The 24,706-nt window shown below is 43.7% G+C and overlaps 1 protein-coding gene and 1 pseudogene across 7 annotated transcripts in view; one reads left to right on the top strand and one right to left on the bottom strand.

The window, feature by feature from the left end:
• Nucleotides 1–661: 661 nt before the first annotated feature.
• Nucleotides 662–24,706, bottom strand: part of FNBP1 (formin binding protein 1) — a 135,896-nt gene continuing 111,851 nt past the window's right edge. For 3 of the 7 annotated variants that reach the window (XM_060101643.1, XM_060101646.1, XM_060101647.1), the window contains 6 exons: nt 21,087–21,196; nt 12,080–12,212; nt 10,042–10,163; nt 9,601–9,740; nt 7,608–7,766; nt 4,360–6,484 (listed from right to left, as the gene is read on the bottom strand). In XM_060101643.1, coding sequence (XP_059957626.1) covers nt 6,453–6,484; nt 7,608–7,766; nt 9,601–9,740; nt 10,042–10,163; nt 12,080–12,212; nt 21,087–21,196 — 696 coding nt within the window. In that variant the 3' untranslated portion in view covers nt 4,360–6,452. Of the gene's footprint in view, nt 3,675–4,359; nt 6,485–7,607; nt 7,767–9,600; nt 9,741–10,041; nt 10,164–12,079; nt 12,213–21,086; nt 21,197–24,706 lie in introns of those variants that run through there. The other 4 variants (XM_060101644.1, XM_060101649.1, XM_060101648.1 and 1 more) reach the window with 2 other exon arrangements.
• Nucleotides 17,996–18,326, top strand: LOC132492310 (HIG1 domain family member 1A, mitochondrial-like; annotated as a pseudogene).

The raw sequence follows: 24,706 nt of genomic DNA, 5'->3' as shown, positions 1-24,706 counted from the left end.
TCACTTAATATTTCACTCCCTCAACAACTGTCTTCCTAAATCAGCTCTAAAGAGCCTTAGGAAACAAAGAGGTGTGGGCATGAACCAGTCTTCCCCCCAAAGCCCGGGGTGAGATTTTCAACTCAGGGTATGGAGAGGTCCTCCCTCCGGCTGCATGCAGCCGCTTGGCGCAGGCACGAGGCCCTCACCCTTAAACGCTGCACGCTGTCCGTGGCCTCACAGAAACCAGTGATTATTCCAGCCAAGCTGCCAAGGAGAGGGTGGGCTTGAGCACTCGTGACACCAGACCGCCAATGAAACGCAAGCCCGCTGCGATTTCCCGGCCCCTCAGTCCCCACAGTAGGGTCCCCAAGACCCCAGAGTAGCTGCCAGCTGAATTTGCATGCACAAAAAATGGCCTGGACCTAAGGAGCCTCCCCAAATCCCTGCACTGAATCAACCGAATCCCACATCACTGAGGTCTCTGACGGCTTCCCCCAGTGGGCGGGGCTGGAATTTGGAGCTCCCTGGGTCTCAGGCCCCTCCCAAAGCAGATGGCACCATGACACCAGTTGACACAGTAAATCAGTGACATGCAGATCGGAGCCCAGCCTCCAGCCCAGGGGACTCTGACTGCTTCTGTGACCCGGGTCGCCTCTTGTGCAACAGAACAGTCCCGCGATACCGTGCCAGAAGTTACACTTTTATTTAACATTTAGAGGATTAACATATAGTTACAAGGTCAATATAAGCCTTCCAATGGAAGCAGTTTATTTGGTTTAATTCCATCTGCAGAGACAAATGGGCAATTCCATAACCTTTACGATGGCAATGGGCCGTTTACAACACTGAAATGCCTCCAAAGTGTAGAATTAGTGCAACACACACAGATAAACCAAGAAGTTTAAAGGTGCTCGACACCAGGTTAAAATAAAATTTTGGATCACGTTTTAAAGTTTTTTGATATAAGCACAGGAGGCCGAGCCATTAGGAAGTGTGAAATCGACACTTCTGGAAAAATACTTAGCATCAGCATAACTGTTTCATGTTCAGTAAACTTTTCCCCAGTAATTACAGATGTTACCAAAAGGCGTTAGAGGCCTCTGCGCTACTGCTGGAGAGACAGGCTGCTCGCACCCAAAAGCTTCAGGATGATCGTGATATAAACCCAAAGGAAAATCCCGTTACAGCTTTCCATGCCTTTTTATTTTTCCTATCCTGCAAAGGAAAAATTGGGTAAGCGACAGGCTCCTCTCTTTCATTTTGTTTAAGTTATTTTCAGGGTAGCTTCTTTAAAAATGAGTTATTCTTACGGCACAGCAATATCCTAGCATTGGTGGAGAAGTGACGGGCAGTGGATACGAGGGAAGGCTGAGAAAGAAGCACATGGGAAATTCCACGTTTCTACTCTACGTGAACTGCTCTATAATAATATATAGATGATTTCACAGTAGGATTCCCAGAGTAAATTATATATCTCAACTATCCTATAATAACTTATTTCCTTTACTAAGCCCAGCTGGTACAGCACTGCCCTTTCCCCGTAGCCACACAGACTGTCAGAGAAGCAAACACCAAGGTTAACATTGAAAAGCACTCATTATCCATTCTTTTTTGGACGCAGGTGGTACAGAGAAAAAAAAGGCACAGGGGATACAAGAGGATACCAGCATATTCTATTTTGGGTTTAACAGACATTAAAAGAACAAATTACTGCACTTTATGCCTTTTCCCCTAGGTTGTAAGAAATTCATCTATCCTGACCCCTAATATGAAAGATGCAACGCACATGCATTCCCAAGGCTCTAAAATCAGATTTTAAAAAATGTTTAGCATCCTTGTAGAGTGAAGAGTGGGCAGCTTGACTTGGTGAGATTCACAAGTTCCTGAAGACACCCGGTCACCCTGCCACTGGGACTGTCCATAGGAACCATGCACCTGCTGGTTTGCAGGGACACAGGTGAGGCCCTGACTCTCCTTGCCCTTTGGCATCCTGGCTTCACCGTCATCTGCCAAGACAGTCCTCTCATGGGACTGAGGCGTGTGTGACAATGGGGCCGCCCCTTGGGTGTTAACGGAGCAGCCCTCAGATGCCCACAGCTGCAGAGGCTCAGTCTGGGGAAGAAAGAGCCAGGGAGTGTCTCACGCTTGCTCAAACCTGAAGCCACTTCCTCTTCCCCTGCTTGCCCTTGGTATTTGCTCCCTCTTGGTTTCTTGTCACCAAGGGTTGACTGAGCCACTCTCAGAGGCTGGTGTGTGGTCAACCCTGGTTTGCCGAGAGGAACCGTTTTCCTACCACTGAACAAAGGCCCGACCCTCAGGACCTGTCCTTTCTGTCCTTGTCCCTTCGGCTCCTGTAAGGTGTCCTTGTCTTGATTCCTAAGTGTTGAGAAGCAGTGAGGATGCTCAAGGCGACCTCCTGGTCACCAAAAGCCAAACAAAAGAGGAAAGATGCCTGGTGGCATCCTCGGGCTTCTGACGGCATCCTCGCTCACAGAAACTCACAGCCAATGATTTCTCTGGGCTGTTTCTGCACCGAATAAGTAGAGAAGCTATGCTGCTCTAAGGCATGAGTGACCACAGGGTACATGACCTCATGTCTTCCTCAAAGATCCATAAGAGGAAGGAAATTTAGCTCAAAAAACAAACTTGATTAATTCCACTTGGCCTGGAGAGCAGGTGGGAAAATGTGGAAGCTGTAGCCACAGGATCACTTGATGGACCTGAAGAAGCACAGGGTCTTTGGTGATGAAAACACTAGAATCCTAAGATGCGGATCTTGGACTTCATGGAAAGGGGAGAGTCTTCCCTTGGCAATGAGCTAATGCAGAGGTGAGACGCTCGTTCACGATCTGCAGTTCTCATCAACAGGTGGCCAACGGGGAGGAGGTGGGCTGGGGCCTTCCTTGACCCCGTGAAAGGTGGACACAGGCAGGGCAGCAGGGCTGGCCCAAGAGCTGTAATTTGACTTGCGCTGTGGACTTTTCCAAGCCACTGAAGACAGGGCCCCAAACAAAAATGTGTGTACGTGTGTGTATGTGCGTGTACATGCCCCAGTGCCTGCCACGGACATTCTCAGGCTGTGAAACGTTTCAAGGGCCAATTGTTTACTATGAGGTGAGGACGCACAGTCAAGAAAGGACCACCGAATACCCAGTGGACTTGGGAAAAGAGTATTTTCTAACGTAAAGGACACAGGGACACATGAGTGACATTCGGGTGCCCAGTCCACCTGGTGCAGGCCTGACCCTCCTTGTTCAGATTCGGTTTGTCTCCCCAGGAGACCAGTGGCAAAGTTTTCACGAAAGGCACAGTGTGAATTGTGGACAGGCCGGGATGCGCCAGATGGACTGAAGGCCGAGGCCCGGGAAGGAGGGACCACGCGTCAAGCCACCTTCTGTGGCCCTGAGTTGGACGGGGACCAAGACAGGGACAGACCTCCCCGCAAGAGGCAGCCAGGCTGGGCCAGGGGAGGAACCAGGCTACGAGGAACATGCTGTAAAAAGAAAAGAAAGAAAAAGGCAAGCAGCTGCACGTGGGGATGGATGTCGCTTCAGGCTTAGGTTCCGAGGGCCACACACCAGCAGAGCCCCAAGGCGCTGGCGGGCACCCAGGCCTGTGGAGACAAGCAGGCCGAAGGTTTCTCCTGGGAAGGCTCTCCCGAGGCTCTGGCTCCCGGAACCATCTTTAGGAATCTACAACACAAAAGACAGAGAAAGGAAAAGGCTGTTAGAGCGGCTGCAGCAGGTCAGGGGCGGGCACTCTGCAGCTCAGAGCAAACTGCACGGCCCTGGGGAGGGGGGAGGGGAGGGAGCATTTTGAGAGCAATGGGTTACCACGGGGCGAGTCGGAGATAAGGAACTTTCACGGTTTTATCTGCAATCAGAGCAGCTAGTCTTTCCTTCAGGGGTAAGAGAAGCCGCCCAGGAGATGATGCACCCACGCACCCGAACTCATCTTTCTCATAAATTGAGTTCTGAGACAGAGAAAGAAACCAGCTTCCCAGAAGGACGCCGGGAGCCCAAAGGCCTGGTTCTCCCTCCGACTGACACTCTCAGTTCCTTGGCAGTAAAAGGCGACATCTTTGGTGAAAAGGAAAATCTGTCACTCAGCGTTTACTCAGCAATAAACAGTGAAAGTTCTTCATCTTGAGGGGACGGAAGAGAAACAGGAGACAGACTCCTCAAGCCCGGAGGTGAACACAGGGTGAGAAACAGAGGTGTCATCATATAAAAGGGGGAAAGGGTAGGATTTTTTTTTTTTTTTGGAAAAGCATTTGGCTAGAAAATTCCCCATTATTGAAGACGAAAGAGTTAAATACTCGGATTACACAGAATAATTTTCTCGGAAAGGTGGAAAATCATTTAAAATACACAACACTGAGAAAAATATAACGTTTATTAGAGAGGCAGATACGAGGGTACAACTAAAAGGTGCCAGACAGATTCTTTTCTTGTAAGATGAGAGAGAGAAACAGTCACGTTGGCCATATTCAAACAAAACTTACTCAGAACCCAAGTGTCTACAATAAACTCAAGTGTGGATCAGCCGGCAGGGGACCTAGCTACCACTGTAACCGTCCTTCCGGCTCCCCCAGCGGTTACAAAAACAAAAAGGTCATTAGACATCAGAATCACCAATAAAACAAACAGAAAGAAGAGTAAAACATTAAAACAACGAATTCAAGTAATCCTTTTAGTTTTTCTATTGCAGTATATACAAATCTATTGGGGCGGGGGGCAGTTATGGATATATTTCACAGAGAGCAATTAAAAACCATAAAAGAGGACAGTCACAATTCAGTTGACCAGTTGGAACTTACTCTAGTCTAACTATTTTGGCAATTATTAAATAGTCACATGGTAGACACCACACACACACAAAAGTGCACTGGTATTACGGACAATAAAACAACTCCTTTTGAGTCATGGGCCTCGGAAAGCAGCAGCCCCGCCCACCTGGGATGGGCTTAAGGGGAGGGCAGTGTTTATGGAGCAGGCTGAACAGATTTATAAACAAGGCAGGGAAGGAAGGCTTCGACATACATTATTAACCTCTAAGTGTATCTCTAAACAAAAGGAGAAAACTTTGTACACAAGCTGAGACTTTGCTACTTTTATTTTAACAGATAACTGTTGGAAGTACATCAAGTATACTTTGGGTGGAAACGGAAATTTGTGATTCTCTGGGAATCAAGACTTTTGCTAATCCTCTGTGCATTGACTAGATGGACCTGAAACTACAAAATACCTTTCACTGTTGAGTCGCTAGTACATAGATTCATCTGGTAAAGGTACTGAGGCATACAACCTAAAATAATGATCATACTTTATGTGCCCAAATCGCCCGTCCCATCCCCGAAAGCCAGCTGAGCTATTTCCTGAAAGAGCAGGGGAAAAACTAAAGAAACAACACCAACCAACCTCGTGGAATGCCATACTTTTCAAGTCAGGCTTTTAAAAGACTAATGTTATCCTGCCTCATTTTAAGACTTTTTCAGTGCTTAGTTTGCTGTCTCCAATAATTCACAGTCTGGAAATGAGTTCATCACAGGATAGAAAGGTTAGGTTTGAATATCTTAGGAATCCACTTGGTTACCTGCCCAAAGCTGTGACCACCTACTGCTCGTTAAATCCCCGTGGTCAGCTGACTTTCTTGCTGCCGTAGTTAAAAGGAAGAACTGAAATGATTCTCCTGAGAGGTCTGGGGTCAGGGTGAGTGGCTTTATCAATATTACGGCAGCAAAGGCATAATAAAGCAAAAGAAATCTGAATTACAAAACTATACTTTAAAAAAATCAGGCTGGCCAGGGTCGATTTCCCGCTTTTGATATTGGGCCACAGTTGTGTCAGATGCAACCACTGGGGGAAGCTGGATGTAGGGGATCTCTCTGCGCTATCTTTGCAACTTCCTGAGAATCTATAATTATTTCAAAATAAAAAGTGTTTTAAAAATCAGACAGTCAGGGCTTCGCTGGTGGCGCAGTGGTTGAGAGTCCGCCTGCCGATGCAGGGGACACGGGTTCGTGCCCTGGTCCGGGAGGATCCCACATGCCGCGGAGCGGCTGGGCCCGTGAGCCATGGCCGCTGGGCCTGCGCGTCCGGAGCCTGTGCTCCGCGACGGGAGAGGCCACGACAGTGAGAGGCCTGCGTACCGCAAAAAAACAAAACAAAACAAATCAGACAGTCATTAAGTAAAGGTTACTAAATTCCATCTTGGCGGCCCTCGGGAGACGTAAGAGAGCTTTCTGCTAGACTCTGCAGCAGCCCCGTAACTCCTGCCAGCTCCTAGACCCCTGAGGTGCTGCTGCCAGTTTTAAAATCAGCTTTAAATTGATCTGATGTTCTAAAAGGAGCCCACGGTGTAGAAGCAAGGAGCTAATTTCCTATTTAAGAGTAGGAAGGACATGAATAAATAATTTTCAAAGCCAAATAAAGAGAATCTCAACCCCATACCTTTATTCTGACTCACTTTTAGCTGGTTCTCTGTGATCTCAGGGAAGATTCTAGAAATGAGCACAACCATTGGGCATGTCACCAATTTCACTACCTATCCTGCCAATTTAAAAATACAAATCCCCATGTGACCCAGATTCTTTTAAGATGGTGACCCAACCACAAAACGAGCTAGAAATTCTAAAACAATTTTCAGTAAATTCACACTTTGGGTCTTAAAGATGCCAGTGATTAGAAATCAAACCAAAAACCCTTGAAAAGTGACGTGCTGGGGTCTGTGTGTAGAAGCAGTTGCTTACAAGGGTCTATTCACAGCCCCACCTGGGCACGTATGAGCGGAATACAGCTCCACCTCCCACAAAATCCCCAACAGAACAGGATGAAGTGAGCTGTTTTTATGTAAGTTTATCTAAACAGCACCAGCACATCTGATCGACTCTGTCAATTGGCAGAAGGAAGGAAGATCAGTAGTCATATGTAAAAATCAACTGGTTGATCGACCAAAGTTTTCCATATTTCAATTGGTTGTTTAGGATCATATAGACATAACCTGAAAACACGGTGATCTAACAATTATCTTAAACATGTTTAAGGAAATATACACACTTTTGGTACCAATCTTATTCTTTACTTATTCTATACTTCATTGATGACTTCCTTCGAAGTGAATGACTGTAAAATTTAACAAACTAGCGTAGTTCAGTTTATGAAGTTACAAAGTGTAACACTCTAAGGTAGTTCAATTTCTGGCAGATACTACATATAAATAAGAGAACTGGTCTTCTGCAGCCCTAGGATGTGCACGGACTTTTAGACTCAGAAATACGGATTAGAAGCTAGAAGGCAACTTTTCGGTTATCTACAGATGCTGCCCAAGAAGAAATGTTTATCAGATTTCAAAGGACACAGTTGTACATTGGCAGCTGGCAGCTTTCCAAGTAAAATGTCATTAGCAAGTGAAACTTGATTATCGTCAAAACCAGCCCAGGAAATTCAGGTGTAAGATGCCTGAAAGTCCACCTCGTCCCTAAAAGAAACTGCGATGCTCCCCATCCAGTCTTTTGAAGAACTGCCTGTAACAGTCATAGTTGTGGGGAGAAACAACTCCAATGTTTTAAAGTTTTTTGTTTTTTTTGGTTTTTTTTAAGTTGTATTAAATATAAGTCTTAGCACCTTTGGCATTTTTGTCCAAATAGACTTCGACGTATGAAGTGGGGACATAACCCTCTTCATCTTCATTTCTCCGGATGCGGGTCCACCCGTCCCCTTTGTCTTCCTCTATAACGTACAGTGTTTCTCCTTCAACTACTGAAATGGTTCCTTCGTTCTGACCTGAAAAAGCAATATCAGAGTATTTTAGGTTTCTTGTCAAATCCGGGTTGAGAGCACAGCTTTGCAACGAGGAAACAAGTGTAGGAAAAGATGGATGCACTGACCCTTCTGCTCTCCTCCCACACAGAAGCTTCCAGGTCCTTACCTTGCGTCTCTCTAGGACCCTCTTCTAACTCCTCCTGGGAGCCCTCTCGTTCCTCCCTCCCAGAACAGGAGGTATTTTCCGCAGAGGAAATCTTGGGTCCGCTTCTCTACTCTTCCCTGAAGGTACTCCTATGGCGTCAATTACATCTCTTTACACAGCACCCCGACTTTTCTTTCTCCTGTTCTGGTTCTCGTCTGAGGTAAGGTTCCACTTGGCCTTCTGCCTGAAGCCCATTTCCACCTTGATGGTACCCGGGCACGTGGAACGCGATAGGGGTGAACCCGGACTCACTGTTTTTCCTCCCAAACTAGATCCTCCTCCCACTTTCCCCTTTCAATGGCCATCTCCATCATCCCAGGAATGCAACTTCAGGGATCATTTGTGATTTCCTCCCCTCTTTGTTTATTGGCTGCAGCATCTCTGCAGCCATTCCTTAATCAAGGCCCCGAACACCATTTGCTAAGATAATTTCAAAAGACCAGCTGCCATCACCCAAGCAGTGTCCTGAAAGGCAGACTGTTTAGGGGGCTGTTAATAGCGGTACCGTGGGCGCGGGGGGGAGAGGGATGGTGTGGACGTGAAGTAAAACCGGGAACATTTAACCTGGTACTTCTCTTTCTTATTTTGTCACAATGAATATTTAGTTTATTAAAGGCTCTAAAAGTCCTAGAGTAAAGGGAATTCCCTGGTGGTCCAGTGGTTAGGACTCCATACTTCCACTGCAGGGGGCCCAGGTTCAATCCCTGGTCAGAGAACTAAGATCCTGCCAGCTGTGAGGTGTGGCCAAAAGAAAAAAAAAAAAAAAAGTCCTACGGTAAAGAAATTCATTTATCCCAGGGCTTCTGAAAATGATCTGAGTTCTGATTGCTTCTTTCACATCATCCTTATCAGCATCCTGCAAGATGCCGTTTCAAGACTCATCAGTTTAGGAAACACTAGGCTAGTCTTTCTAACCAATTTCCGTATCTTCTAACTGATCCTACACATACACTAAATGTCTCAAGGTACAGCTCTGCTTGTGTCAACAACCTGCTCAAATACTTTCAGTAGCTTCTCGACGTCTGCCAGATAAAATCCAGATGTTTCTGTTACCCATACCCCCCACTGGCACTGCCTACCCCCTCATCTTACCACCTAAGACACCTGAGCGCCAGCCATACGAACCCCACGCCTTCCTCGCTCCATGCCTGGCAGTGCCCGTGCCTCTGACACACTTCAGCACGGAGAGTTCTCCAAATGCCCTTAAGGAAGTGATCTCATCCTCGCGGGAATCCCCCATCACTCTGTACCCGTCCTCTGGTGAATACTGCAGGCGGCCCTCTCTCTCCGTGTGTCTGCTTTATTTCCTCCAAAGGTGGCTGCCAGAACATACCATCTGCCTCCCACCCTTTCAGGGGTCTTTACAGGACAGAAGTTCTCTTAAGTATTGAATGAATGGATGAAGTAATCGTTATTCCATACTATCTGCTTCAGTGAAGCTCACTGAAAGTTGTCCGAAAGTACAGACCCAAAGGTAAACTATACAGCCATCGACCAGATCGTAATCATAATCACAGATACCACGGGCAGAGCAAAAGAGCAATGAGGGAAAGTTCTGGATGACTTCAAAAGAAAGCCTGATCACAGAAAGAGCAGAGTGACTCAGACAGTTCACGAAAAGCGGGGGAATTAGGTGACACGCAGTGTTACCTTCGAACGTGTAGAGAGCTTTACACGTCCCTATGGCGGGGAGGGACTCCTCGTCGTCAAACTCGTCGTCGAAATCCGTGGCCAGCACCTTGACCTCACTCTCCTGACTCCGCTCCTCCGTGTAACTGCCGTCCGGGCTGCTCAAGAAAGCAAGACACACAGCAACTATAGCCACTGACCCCAGCGAGGACTTGAATTCAGCCCCCGCGGGAGCAAAGTGCTTGCAACCCGCCCCCGTCCCCATCCCCCGACGGTTTTAACTAGGACCGTCTTCAATCACCCCGCAGGCTCGGGCACCATCCACGGGGAATTAGACACCTGCGCCGTGGGAAACATCACAGACGCTTGGGATCTAACAGGTACCTTGGGCTCGTCTCTGATTCCAGAATCGAGAAATAAATACAAAGCCAAACAACAGCAGGCGCCGCACAGATACTGTACCTCTCGCGATCCTGTGCACAGCTGTTGACGGCTGGGGCGTTCTGCACGTCGTACATGCCACTCTGCCGACGGGCCTGTTCGCTGCGTGCTGGGAGTCTGCCTTCAACCTCGGCCAGCCAGGCCTGCAAACAGAAGCCATGAAAGACTGGTCTGAGCTCAGCTGAGGGCCTGACCATGCAGGCTTCAGGCCCCAAATTGGGGCTGCTCGTTGGTCATTGAAGCAGACTGGAGAAGGACCCCGTGGGGGCAGAGCCTCCAGTTTGTGTGCCTTGACTGTATAAATGTACTCAAAGGCAGAGTTGGAGAAGTACAGGCAAACTTATATTTAGCCACTGCTCATAATGTGGCAGAAAGACACTGGCCTCCGTTATACTCCTGGGCTTTTTGAGCAGCTGTGTGATTTTGGTTAAGTCACTTCTAGTTCCTTCTGGTTCCAAGAATTCTGTGACCATGAGGTCACACTGGGAAACATGAGGGTCCTGCCACACTTAAGCCATGACTCAGTTTGAAAGCCACACTTCCCATTTTCGTTAAGGAGTGTAACATTTTTCTTTTTTTAAATAGTGAAGAAAACTCATACATAGGAAATCAAAGTAGATCAAAGTATCTTCAGCAACATTTGAAATAGTGTAAAAGAATCAAAATGATCAGAAAAGGACATTTCTAGGTTCTAAAATCTCAAATGCTAATACCTTATTGACAGATTCTAGAAAGAATAAAAAAGCCATATTTGACCTTTTATTGCTAGAAATAATCTATTCTGGTTGGAATGCTCAGTTACTAATTTATTTTTCCAGGCTCTGTAGTCTTTACATTTCGAGGGGAAAAAGAAGCCTTCTGCCCACAGCTTTTGAGTGCCCCGCTCCCTCCTTAAAAGATTTATTATTTGTGTTTCTTCCTCATTTCTTATGTGTGTTTCCTATTGGTTTTCACATATAACATCTTTTGACAATGGATGCTTTGAAAGAACAATAACATATTTCAATGTTCCCCCCCACCCCCACCCAGAAGTAAACCCTTGTATTTATGATCAATTGATTTGCGACAAAGGGGCCAAGACAATTCAAGGAGGAAAAGGCCTTTTCAACAAATGGTGCCGGGACAACATAAAAAAGAACGAAGGTGGACCTCTACCTTCAACCATATACAAAAATTAACTCAAAATGAACCATAGACCTAAATATAAAAGCTAAAACTATAAAACTTAGAAGAAAACATAAGCATAAATGTTTGTGATCTTGGATTAGGCACTGGTCACTTAGCTATGACACCAAAAACACAAGTGATAGAAGAAAAAAAAATTGATTCCATCAAAATTAAGACTTTTGGGGACTTTCCTGGCGGTCCAGTGGTTAGGACTCGGTGCTTTAACTGCCGTGGCCCGGGTTCAATCCCTGGTCGGGGAACCAAGATCCTGCAAGCCGTGTGGCATGGCCAAAAAAATAAAAACATAAATAAAACTTTTGTGTTTCAAAGGACACCTTGAAGAGAGTAAAAAAACAACCCACAGAATGGGAGAAAATATTTGTAAATCATAGATCTGAAAAGGAATTTGCATCCAGAATATATTTTGAAAACTTTTACACTGATACCAAAGCCAGGCAAAGACATTACAAGAAAATTACAAATATCAATGGTTTTTTAAAAATTGTCTTTTTGATTCACTGAGATGATGGACAACTATATATTCCCAATTATACCCCCTGTCAACAGGAGATGAAGCAGAACAACTTAAGTGAAACACTTAGATGAAAAGAAAAAAAAAAAACAACGAACACTGTATACAAATATGACCTTAAATAGCGTCCCTTGTAAGGGACACCATTAAAATAGGATATGCTGAAAAGCTGAACACCCAGTGGATGACAGTGTCTTTTTCCTTTTATCATAACTCGTGAGACACCTGATTTTTCCAGCCGCATCTCTCGCAGGGAAAGAAACGCTGGCGATTTACAACCATATGCATCTCGTGACCCCCTACACCCACTTCTATTTCTTTTTTTTCCAACAAAGCTTTTCCACAACAGCTTTTTCCTACCTCAAATTTCTGGGCCTCCAGTCTCAGTTTTTCTATATTTTGGCTGACTTCTGCTAATTTGTGATCCAAACTGGCGGGGTCTCCCATTTGCGGATTCTTTAGGTAGACATCTTTCATTTTTGTGATGGCATCTCTGAAAAGGAGAAGAGGCAGAATGTGGTAAAGGTTAATGCTGTCGTCAGCCAGTCATATTCTCCCTCCACCATGAAAACTATGGGAATGAGGGCGTGGCGAGACTGCACCGCGGTGTGGATTGGAGGGGGATACTGGGTCTGCCTCCCTTCTAAAACGTCTCTATAAGGATTCTGCTACCAAGGTCTGTATGATCCAGAGACCCATATTTAAATTCCAGTTGCCTTTTCGGAACGAAATCTCCCTCTTGTCTTTAGCGAGTGAGAAACATAAATTAATCCTGCACCTCGCTTTGCCCTACATAACAAGAGACAAAACCCCAATATTTCCATGTACATGTTTTGCATGCAAACCATGGGTCTCGTGGGCTGCAATGTTTACCTCATGAAGAAGCGCAGGTCATTGCTTTGGGAATTCTAAAGATTAAGTTAAACAGTTCGATTTCAACTATTAAGAAACGGAACCCACAGTCGGGATCCATGACAGGTGGGCAACAGAGCCTTAAAGCTACACGCTGCAAGATCCCACATCCCTCCTGCAATCCTGTCTGGAAGGCCGCCCATAGCAGCCCTCGGAAGGTTGTTTCTAGGACCAGAGAGCTCTGCTAACTGGAACCCTGGCTTCAAGGGACTTCAGGAGCATTCGAGTTAAGTTTAGAGCAAATGACTCCCTGCCGAGGGTGAGGGGCTAACTTTAATGAGCTTCAGCAAAAGAAATTCTACACCAATCACCCAGCATAAGACCAACAACACAAACTGTATTTTGAGTCATGGGAAATAGTTTAATCAAAAATACAGAAATAGGGGCTTCCCTGGTGGCGCAGTGGTTGAGAATCTGCCTGCCAATGCAGGGGACACGGGTTCAAGCCCTGGTCTGGGAAGATCCCACATGCCGCGGCGCTACTAAGCCCGTGAGCCACAACTACTGAGCCTGTGCGTCTGGAGCCTGTGCTCCACAACAACAGAGGTCGCGACAGTGAGAGGCCCACGCACCGTGATGAAGAGTGGCCCCCGCTTGCCACAACTAGAGAAAGCCCTCGCACAGAAACGAAGACCCAACACAGCCAAAAATAAATAAATAAATAAATTTATTTAAAAAAAATACAGAAATAAGCAGAAGAGAATTTCCACAAGTCCTCACCACCCCTCCACCTGCCCCCTTGCCTCTGAGCCCGTATTGCCCCTTGGTGGGCACAGTGAACCCTCTGTTCTTCCCTAAGACCACGTCTCCACGGGAGCCACCCACCCCCTTGTCCTCCCAGCCCACTTACCTCGCTCTACTTTCTTTTACTTCCACTGCATGTATCTCTTCCCAACATTACATGACTTGTTATTATGCTTATTGTTTACTGTCTGTCTCTCCCACCTAGAACAGCAGCTCTCCGAGGAGCCTTCTGGGCTCAAGCCCTTTATGATCATGATAAACCCCCAGTGACGGGACCACGCCTGGTGCACTATAGATGCTCACTAAGTATTTGTTACATGAATAAATGTCCCTACAACAAACAAACTGCAAGGTCATCCACATGTACACAAGTCTTCCCTTGACTTCATGGCCTATACCTCCAGTACCCTATTTCTCAGTAAAACTTCTCAAAAGAGTTGTTTAAAATCACTATCTCAGGCTTCCCTGGTGGCACAGTGGTTGAGAGTCCGCCTGCCGATGCAGGGGACATGGGTTCGTGCCCCGGTCCGGGAAGATCCCACATGCCGTGGAGCGGCTGGGCCCGTGAGCCATGGCCGCTGAGCCTGTGCGTCCAGAGCCTGTGCTCTGCAACGGGAGAGGCCACAACAGTGAGGCTCGCATACCGCAAAAAAACCCCCCAAAAACAAAAACAAAAACAAAAAATCACTATCTCCCATTCCTCTTGTCTAGGTCTCTCCTAATCAATCTCTGCAGGTTTTTCAATCTTGTGAATCATTTCAAGGAACCAGCTTTGGGCTCTGTTCATCCTCTCTGTTGAATGTGTGATTCTTTCAGTTTCATTAATTGATACTCTTTCCTTTATCGTTTCCTTTCTTCTATTTTCTTTGGTTCAATTTGCTACTCTTTTTCTAACTTCTTGAGATGGATGCTTAGCTCATTGATCTGCAGCCTTCTTTGTTTCTAATATGTATTGGAAGCTTTAAATTTCCTTTTATAAGCATGGCTTTAGTGACATTCCCAAAACGGAGATAGAGAATGTACTTTAAGGTTAAGGCTCAGTTCTGTTTCATATATTTTCTAGTATCTATAATGACTTCTTCCTTAATCTATGTGTTACTTAGAGCCACATTTCTTTCTTTTTTTTTTTTAAGCAGTAAAAACAGATTTTATTTAAAAAAAACCAAAAAACAATTGCAATCGGGGAAAAGACACCTCAGTTTAGAGCTGGGCTCAATTCCTAATACAGTAAAGACAGCTGGGGATTTTTAGCCAATAAGCAGAATGAGGGACTCAGTGGATGGAAAATCAAAGGTGAATGGATGATTCCTGCTAAACCAACTTAACAGGATTCTTCCTGATGTCATGCCAGAGTGGTAACAAGGGTGGGGAGCCTTTCTAACTTGACTAAGCAGGCTTCATGCTGTAACCGAGCCATGCGGAGAGCCACATTTTATTTTATTTTTTAAGGGGGTTGTTATACAACAACCCCCTTAAAAAACCCCCAATGTTATACAACATTGTTATACAATGTTGTGTTAGTTGAGAGCCATATTTCTTAATTTCTAAATTTTTGTTGTTGATATCCAGCTTAATTGCAGCCTTCAGAGAACATACTGTGAATGATGTCTATCCTTTGATGTTTGTTGAGATTCATTTTATAAAACCAGGATATGCCCAATTTTTGGAAATGTTCTATGTCTGCTTGAAAAGAATGTGTAGCATGCAGTTATTGGATATCTGTGTATTAGGTCAGTTTTGTTAATTATATTGTTCAAATCCTCTATCCTGACTCTCTGCTAATCCATCCTATCAATTACCGAGAAAAGTGCATTAAAAATCTCCCACTATAATGATGTATTTGTATTTCTTGTACTTATGTCTGAAGGTTAATAGCATAACCTTTTTTATATTTTGAGCTAATGCTATTATGGTTGTACAGATTTAAAATTGTATCTCTTCTTGGTGAATTGAGCCATTTGTTATTTGAATCATTTATTTTATGAAGTTGATCCTTTTAAGCTGAATAGTTTTGGGTGTTTATTGGCCTGAAAGTCTTCTCACACCAGTTTTCCTTCTGGTCAGTACCTGCATGGTCTGTCTTTTTCCATTCTTTTTTTTTTTTTTTTAAATAATTAATTAATTAATTTTTGGCTGCATTTGGTCTTCGTTGCTGCGTGCGGGCTTCTCATTGCGGTGGCTTCTCTTGTTGCAGAGCATGGACTACAGGCATGCGGGCTTCAGCAGTTGTGGCATGCGGGCTCAGTAGTTGCGGCTCACGGTCTTAGTTGCTCTGCAGCATGTGGAACCTTCCCAGACCAGGGCTTGAACCCCTGACCCCTAGCATTGGCAGGCGGATTCTTAACCACTGCGCCACCAGGGAAGCCCCATCTTTTTCCAGTCTTTACTTTCAACCTTTCTGCACTTTATGAGTTGGACGTGTCTTCTGTAACTAGCATACATGTGGGTTTTAGTTTTTTGTCCAGTCTGAAAATCTCTTAGTTGGAACATGTAGTCTGTTCACATTTAACATACTGATTCATTTTATTTTACAAACACAATATGCCAGGCACTGTCCTCAGCATGTGACATACCCTGACACACTTAATCCTCATAGACAGGCATATTAACTCCCTTTTCAAGGTGAGGAAACGGAGGTGCTAAGAGCTTAAGAATCTTGTCCAAAGTTTGCAAAAGAAACAGGTGGAACCAGATTGGAATCCGGGGTGTCTAGTGTGCTTGGTATTTTAAATCTTCCACTCTATTTTGTGCTTTTGATTTGTCCTGCCTATTCTATATATTAATATTTTTTCTCTCCTTTCTTGCCTTTTTGGATTATTAAAAAAAAACAAAACCGAAAACAAACAAAAATCCAGCCTTTTCCAGATCATGCCACCTCTGCTCAAAACCTTTTATTTTCTGTGCCTCCTGCACAAAATGTGAGTTGCATGAGAACAGATGTTTTTGATGTTTTGTTCATCGCTTTATCCTCACTGCTATACCTAGAATATTTCCTTGTACACAGTAAATGCTTGATAAACAGAGGCGAAGTGAATGGTTGAACGTGATTTGCCTTATTACCAGCAAGCGCTGCTCTGGGGTTTCAAACGTTAACCAAGTTCCATGGCCACAACCCAAGTGACAGAGAAACTTTTCTGCATGATATCAAACAATTAGAGAGAGTCTGTCAACAACCTATAAAATGTCATTTCAGATACTTGAGTCATAACTTGTTACTCCTGTGCAAAACATAAGTGCTCACTTAGTAAACAGCAGGAGGTTTATAATACATTTATAAACCCTTTTATATTTGGTCCCAGATGTTATAAAACGTACAAAGACTTTTATTTATAAAAAGTACAAAAATTTTTATTTCATAAAGTATATTTTTAATATAAAACTAGAACAAAGTTCATCATATGTGTTCCTCTTTTTAACATACTGCAACAATGTTTATAAAACGATCTATTTTTCAGGAGTTGCTCTCCCAGAGATTAAAAAAAAATCAAAACCCACTTTTCTTTTGCATGTACTCAAACTGACTGCCTTACCAAGTTTGTTTGTTTATTTTTTGCACAACCAAGTTTTAACCCCAGCTTCAATATAACTAAATTTATGTAGGACTACAATCTGGCCTACTTATAGAGCACAAAATCTCAAGTTATCTTTTAAGTTCAAATCGCCATTAATGATGATTCACTTAATTCCCTCAGTAAGAATAGAGAAGGTGAGAGAATAAAAAGTGGCTGTTCTTTTCTTTTTTTTAACTGGAGTACAGTTGATTTACAATGTTGTGTTAGTTCCAGGTGTACAGCAAAGTGATTCAGTTATACATATACATATCTTTTTTTTCCAGATTCTTTTCCCTTATAGGTTATTACAAAATATTGAGTATAGTTCCCTAAAGTGGCTTTTCAATCAGGATTATTAGCAAGTATCCCCTAAATGATGTGAAGGTATTATTCGTTATAAATGTGGGAAGGAAGTGCAAATGGGAAGGAAGTGCAAATGGGAAGAGATATTGAATCTTTTCTCAATTTTTTCTTTTCTTTTTTTGCATATGTACCAACCTACCATCCCTAAGATCAAACTTATAGAACAGCTCAGAAACCAGGGGACTCTCACAGTGGGAGCCTGGGCAGATGATTGTCAAGAACAAGCAAATATTTACACCTCTAATGGCTGGTGATGTGTACAAGACATACTGTGACTTGTTTTCCAGATACCATCAACACACTCTATAAAAAGACAAGAAAACATGAGAATCTATAGGAAGGCTGATTTTTACTTACCCTCAAATAGAAAGACAAGTACATTTTGTATCCAAAGCTCGGACGTGGGGCAAGGGAGAGGGTGGGGGTCATGCCACTTTGCTCTTCCTCATTTGTACAAAAACTTCACCTCTACACTCATGATAGAGAGGTAACAGGGGTTCCCTGGTGGCCTAGTGGTTAGGATTCCGGGCTTTCACTGCCACAGCCCGGGTTCAATCCCTGGTCAGGGAACTAAGATCCTACAAGCCACGTGGTACAGCCAAACAAAAGAAAACAAAAACAAACAAACAAAAACCACCAGAAAATCTTTTTGAAGCCAGTTGGAGCCTGAGATGTCTTGTCATTGTCTGAAGATTCTTCAATCACTATGCCAAGCGACATAGATGTTTCTCTTTCTTCATATGATGAAGATCAAGGATCTAAACTTACCCAGAAAGCTAGAGAGGCACCATTTGTCCCCATTGGAATGGCAGGTTTTTGCAGCAATCGTTGCATATGGATTATATAGATTGAAGAGCAGGGGAAATACTAAAATGTCTGTTTATTTGACCCACATGCACGTGGCAGCCCAAGGCTTTGTTATGGGAGCAATGACTCTTGGTGTGGGCTATTCCACGTATCGAGAATTCTCGGCAAAACCTAAACCTTGGAACAGGAGACGCTGTCTTGGCCTTGTTGGCGGTGCTTGCTTTAGTTAGACATCTCATATTGAGATTGTATGTTTATGTTGAAAATAAACTGGATCAGACAATAACATGGTAATTTTTTTGTGTGTGTGGTACGCGGGCCTCTCCCGTTGCAGAGCACAGGCTCCGGATGCACAGGCTCAGCAGCCATGGCTCACGGGCCCAGCCGCTCCGCGGCACGTGGGATCTTCCCGGGCCGGGGCACGAACCCGTGTCCCCTGCATCAGCAGGCAGACTCTCAACCACTGCGCCACCAGGGAAGCCCAATAACATGGTAATTTGAACACTGGTGTCCTTTCTTGCAGGCTTGGTTTGCCTGGTGACCAAGTTACCGTGACTAGTTCACTAGCTAGGTCACTCAGGGGAGTCAAATTAGCACAGAAGAAACATGTCACTTTTAAATGCACTTGGTAGTGGTACAATGTCCACCTTATTTTTTTTTTAAGATTTATTTATTATTAATTAATTTATTTATTTTATTTTTGACTGTGTCAGGTCTTAGTTGTGGCATGGGGGATCTTCGCTGTGGTGCGTGGGCTTCTCTCTAGTTGTGGTGCATGGGTTTTCTCTTCTCTAGTTGTGGAGTGCGGGTTTTCTCTTCGCTAGTTGTGGCGCACAGTCTCCAGGGCGTGTGGGCTCTGTAGTTTGTGGCATGCAGGCTCTCTCGCTGAGGCGCGTAAGCTCAGTAGTTGTAGCGCGTAGGCTTAGTTGCCCCGCGACATGTGGGATCTTAGTTCCCCGACCAGGGATCGAACCCGCGGTCCCCTGCGTTGTAAGGCGGATTCTTTACCACTGGACCACCAGGGAAGTCCCCAGTGTCCACCTTCTTAAACTCTTCTGATGAAATTAGGTCTAAAGAGGACAACACGCCAATCAATCCTGAAATGCTCCCAGTTAGTTGCTGCAGAACATCATATGCTTTTGATGTAATGTAGGACTCTTATTTACCCCAGTTAATTTAACTCTTTCTGACTGCCTGGTGGACTGAGTACTGTTTTGAGGGCTGGTTGGCTTTTGAGGAACGCTTTCAGGAACGGAATACAACATTATAAACCTCCTAGCGATTATGTGTATGTTTTTAAACCAAACCTAAAAAGCTGATAACAGAGCTGCTTAGAAGTAGTATTTATTTCAGAATCATAGTTGTAAACATGAAAATAACTTAAGGGACTTGCCTGGTGGTGCAGTGGTTAAGAATCTGCCTGCCAATGCAGGGGACATGGGTTCGATCCCCGGTCTGGGAAGATCCCACATGCCGCAGAGCAACTAAGCCCGTGAGCCATAACTACTGAAGCCCGCGTGCCTAGAGCCCATGCTCCGCAACAAAGAGAAACCACCGCAATGAGAAGCCCGCGCACAGCAACGAAGAGTAGCCCCTGCTCGCCGCAACTAGAGAAAACCCACACGCAGCAATGAAGACCCAACGCAGCCATAAAGAAATTAATTAATTAATTTTAAAAAAGAAAATAATTGTAGATCCCCGTTTAGCACTTTTGTAATTGCAGGGCTATATTTTGCTGCTGTTATATTAGAATATTTTTTTTTATTGGAGTAAAATTGCTTTACAGTGTTGTGTTAGTTTCTACTGTACAATGAAGTGAATCAGCAGTATGTGTACATATATCCCCTCCCTCGTGGACCTCCCCCCTGCCCCCGCATCTAGGTCATCACAGAGCACCAAGCTGAGCTCCCTGTGCTATACAGGGAGGTTCCCACTAGCTATCTATTTCACACATGGTAGTGTATTTATGTCAAACCTAATCTCCCAATTTGTCCCATCCTCCCCTTCTCCCCCGTGTTCACATGTCTGTTCTCTACATCTACGTCTCTATTCCTGCCCTACAAATAGGTTCACCTGTACCATTTTTCTAGATTCCACATATATGCGTTAATATACGGTATTTGATTTTCTCTTTCTGGCTTACTTCACTCTGTAGGACAGTCTCTAGGTCCATCCACGTCTCTACAAATGAGATGTTGTTCCTTTTGTTCCAATGTTGTTCCAATTGTGTTCCTTTTTATGGCTAATATACATTTTGAAATAGAAATGTGTTTTTTAAGTGCTAATGCAAAGGTAAATGAAAAACACTTTTTAAAATGTGTGCAGTCTGTTTATTTTCTCTATAAGAATCCTAAATATTAAACTAAATAGATTACCTATAATGGAAGTGATTTATGAGCAAACTGGTTTGGTCAGACATTATATAAACTTCGCTATGCTACAGAATGCTTTGCTGTACTTGTGAAATTTTCTTGTCTAACCTGAATTTACATTCCATGGTGATAACATGGTAAGTGTAGCATTATTAAAGTAAGTGCACACATACAAAAATAAAGAAGATAATCGTATGTATTTTCTTGCCCAAACTCAGAATAATGCCTATTTGTTAAAAGAATCCTGCCTGTCTTTTATAAAGCAATCCAGTAGACTACAACCAAACACACGGCTAAAATAATCACTTGGATTAAAATCTAATTTAGGGCCTCCCATCTTTCCAAACTGAACTCAAATTTCTTTTTTTTTTTTTTTTTTTTTTTTTTTTTGCGGTACGCGGGCCTCTCACTGTTGCGGCCAGTCCCATTGCGGAGCACAGGCTCTGGACGCGCAGGCTCAGCGGCCATGGCTTATGGGCCCAGCCGCCCCGCGGCATCTGGGATCCTCCCGGACCGGGTCACAAACCCATGTCCCCTGCATCAGCAGGTGGACTCTCAACCACTGTGCCACTAGGGAAGCCCTCAAATTTCTTAATAAGTCATATTGATCCACTCTACCTTTGATCCATCTCCTTTTGAATTTCTTTATTTAATTCATCGACTTTCTGTTGTAGCTTTTTCCTTCTCTGTTCAGGTGGGAGGTTGCTGAAATCTTCTGGAGCCGCACCCTGCAGATGCAAATAGAAATAAGCCAGAAAACCTGACGGCACTCCTTGACAGAAAGACACCGAGGGAAGTAGCCTGCGGGAAAGATCACCCAGACAACAGGGCAATGCAGACGTCTGCATGTGTTTCCATGAACTAAATTAAGCTCTTTCCCACGACACCCAGCTGAGATGCAAAAATCAGTGCATGCAAACCGCAAAAGGCCCGCAAACCGTTTCATGCCGGCCCAGACACCTCCGACAAGGCAGGGAGCACCGAGACAGGAAGATATACTTTTGACTCCAGAGAGGATCAATGAAAAGCAAATTTGGAGACTGACTCTGCACTTTACTGTCAGTGTCGGTGGCAACACTGAAGCTTTAGGTTTATGTTTCTTCACATAAAACGGTGATAAGTGCCCCCGCCAACTGTTTCATTTTGATGGCACTGCTGGCCCCCACCCCACCCAGTCTGAGTATTCCTTCCCGTCTCTTCACACAGGCTGAGGCCAAAAGTTTCCATCCCTGTGAAGTGACAGATGGGACGTCTAGCTCCTCAGAGAATGTGGGTAAAAGGGATATTAAACCCCCCCCACCTCCCTCCCATGCACTCTTCTTGCCTCTGCTGCCTCTAAAACTCTGGTCGGTTCTTTTTCGTCATCTTTAGGATCATCTCAGAGAATTCATAGAGAACACCGCCCCCAGCCCCAAATTCAAATCCAACTTCCCACAGTGGATGAAATCAGCCTCAGCTGTTTCTAATTCATCAGAAGAAGTGTACTTTGATATCTTGATTCCCTTTCAAAAAAACTGCTCTCTCTCCTCTGTGCATGTGATTTAAGTGGAAAATATCATCCGTGAGTTTCTAGACTCCTACCTACGCTTACACGTCAGAAGCTGTAGCTAAGTTGTGGCCATCAAGTGCTTTTCCTTAAATGAGGCTATTTTCATAAAGAAAGAGAAATTTATCAATAGCCAGGGATAAGCCAGGGAATTTAGAAAAGAGATTTTGCTTTACAACCAATTAAACAAAGGCAAGACAGGCTTGCCTGGGAGTGGGTGGAAAAGAAGGGACCCGGATAATGTAATTGCAAAATTAGCTTGAGTTTGCCAAGCAGCTTACACGGGGGCTTGTGACTGAAGTTCCTAGGCTGCTTATGAGAAAATGCCAGGCTGCTGGGCTGGAAGTTTGTGATTCAGCAAATAGTTCACCACTGAGGCCACCAAAGACTTTTCAGCTAATAGTCTCAAAGACTTGTGTGTGTGTGTGTGTGTGAGTGAAAAGCAAAATAGAAGTGATTATTCCCTAATGCCAAACCAAGGAAGTTCAACTTGCTTCTAAAACTAAGATGAAGCCAACTATCTTCAATATAAAAATAAAGCAGACTTGTTTTTCCTTTTCCATATACTATTGTGCTATAACACTTGAAACCTTAATTAAGTGCTTTTCAATTTTCTCAACTCAATCACTGAACCTGAAAGCTCAGTACTTTTTCTCATGCTGAATTGACTTAAAACAGATCAGCATGTTTTCTAGAACAGAGATTTTGTTTTTGTTTTCATTTTTGTTTTAATGCTAGAATGCGACAAAACACAGCGTGAGATACGCTGCTGCAGAAGTCAGCAAACCTAGTAAGCAGTCAGTGTTAATTCATGCATATTTATTGAGCCTCGCTATGTGCTATGAGACCCAAAAGAACTTTCTCAGTGATGGAAATGTTCTCACATCTGCACTGTCCAATATAGTAGCCACATATGGCTGTTGGGCCCTTGAAGTGTGCCCAGTACAACTGTGGAACTGAATCTTAAAATTTTAGTTACTTTTCATTTAAATTAAGTTAAATTTAATTAAGTTACCTGTGGTGAATGGATACCATATTGTACCACATAGGTCTAGACTGTGAACAGGTGTAAGATTTGCACTGGATAAACAGGTGCAAAGAAATCTGTAGTAAAAAACACTCTAACTTATGACTTATAAATAGATAGCCCAAACAACAACAACAAGAAACGCAACCCTGATCATCTACAAAACGAAAGCAATTAAATAATAAATGAATCCCCTTCACTTGATCAGGAGTTAGTCTAACTGACCAATTAGGTCCCTTTCAATAGATATTCTATATTTCTGTGTTGTTATTTAAAAACTAATCCCTGTAACTATGCCTCAAACAAACTTCATGTTACCATTGGAGATTCAGGTCAACAGCTTCTTCTAGATCCAAAGAAACTTGAGGTTTCTGGAAAGTACCTTCAAAGGTTCATTTTGTCCTATTCACCTTTTTTTTTTTTTTCCTTTTTTTTTTTTTCGGTATGTGGACCTCTCACTGTTGTGGCCTCTCCCGTTGCGGAGCACAGGCTCCGGACGCACAGGCTCAACGGCCATGGCTCACGGGCCCAGCTGCTCCACGGCATGTGGGATCTTCCTGGACCGGGGCACGAACCCGTGTCCCCTGCATCGGCAGGTGGACTCTCAACCACTGGGCCACCAGGGAAGCCCTGTCCTATTCACCTTCTGAAGCTTGAATTCTTTCGAACAATACTCTCACCTATGATTCATTTTGCCACAAAGGAATTTTTATTTCTACCTTCGAGTCAAAATAGATTTTCTGAACTCTTTGGAGGGACCCCTAGGATACTGGCAGTACTAGGGTTTGGAAAAGGGGCCAAAATATGTATATTTTCAATGGCTGTGGCTCTAAGAGGATCTTGTTTTACCTGCTACTGGAATCAAACACTTGCTCCTGGGCAATAACACGAGCTGCTTCTTGAGTTTTTTTATTTTTACACCCAAGCCATCTGTGTGTAACTTCTTTATTAGCTTCAAAGTAAGGGCATCAAGCAACAACTCAATACAAGGTTGGTAAAATGATTGATCTCAAACAGAAACTCTGCCTGATAATATTATCTTTAGCTGCTAGCATGTGAGCAAAAGAATAAATAAAGGGAAAAAAATAAACCCTGGCATCTGAGAGACTCCCAGTTAATGGATCCAATTTCTCCCAAATTCATACTGCTGCTAATGACTGATGTTTATTTAAGATCTTTCCTTCCGCAAAAAAAAAAAAAAAAAAAAGATCTTTCCTTCTTGTAGAACTCTTCTCGGAATTTTATTTTGCCGACTAAGAAATGTTTAATTTACTAAAATATTCCTTTTCCTTAGGGCTGGAACAGTCGCCAAATACTGAGTCAGGTAGAAAAATTATGTATATATATGTTTATGTATATACTGAAACACATATAAAAGTATGTATAAGGATAACCATAAAATACTGTCCTACATTCTCAACAGCAGCACATAAAATGCTGATCTTATTCCTGGTTGAAGTGTCACAGTTCCTGGTTGAAGTGTCACAGTTCATCATTGTCCATAATTTTAGGATATTTCTCAGCTGTGGTGTTTGAGACTATTACGTAACTTACACAAATTTGAAGTACAGTAATGGGTTATGTGGTTAAGAGTTTCTTTTAATAGATTTAATGATTAGTTTGACTATTTACTAGGGCTATGGAATTAAAAGTAGAAACAACACC

This window comes from Mesoplodon densirostris, chromosome 6, assembly GCF_025265405.1.
Source record: "Mesoplodon densirostris isolate mMesDen1 chromosome 6, mMesDen1 primary haplotype, whole genome shotgun sequence".
NCBI lineage: Eukaryota > Metazoa > Chordata > Mammalia > Artiodactyla > Ziphiidae > Mesoplodon > Mesoplodon densirostris.
This window is presented reverse-complemented; position numbering and strand designations above follow the sequence as displayed.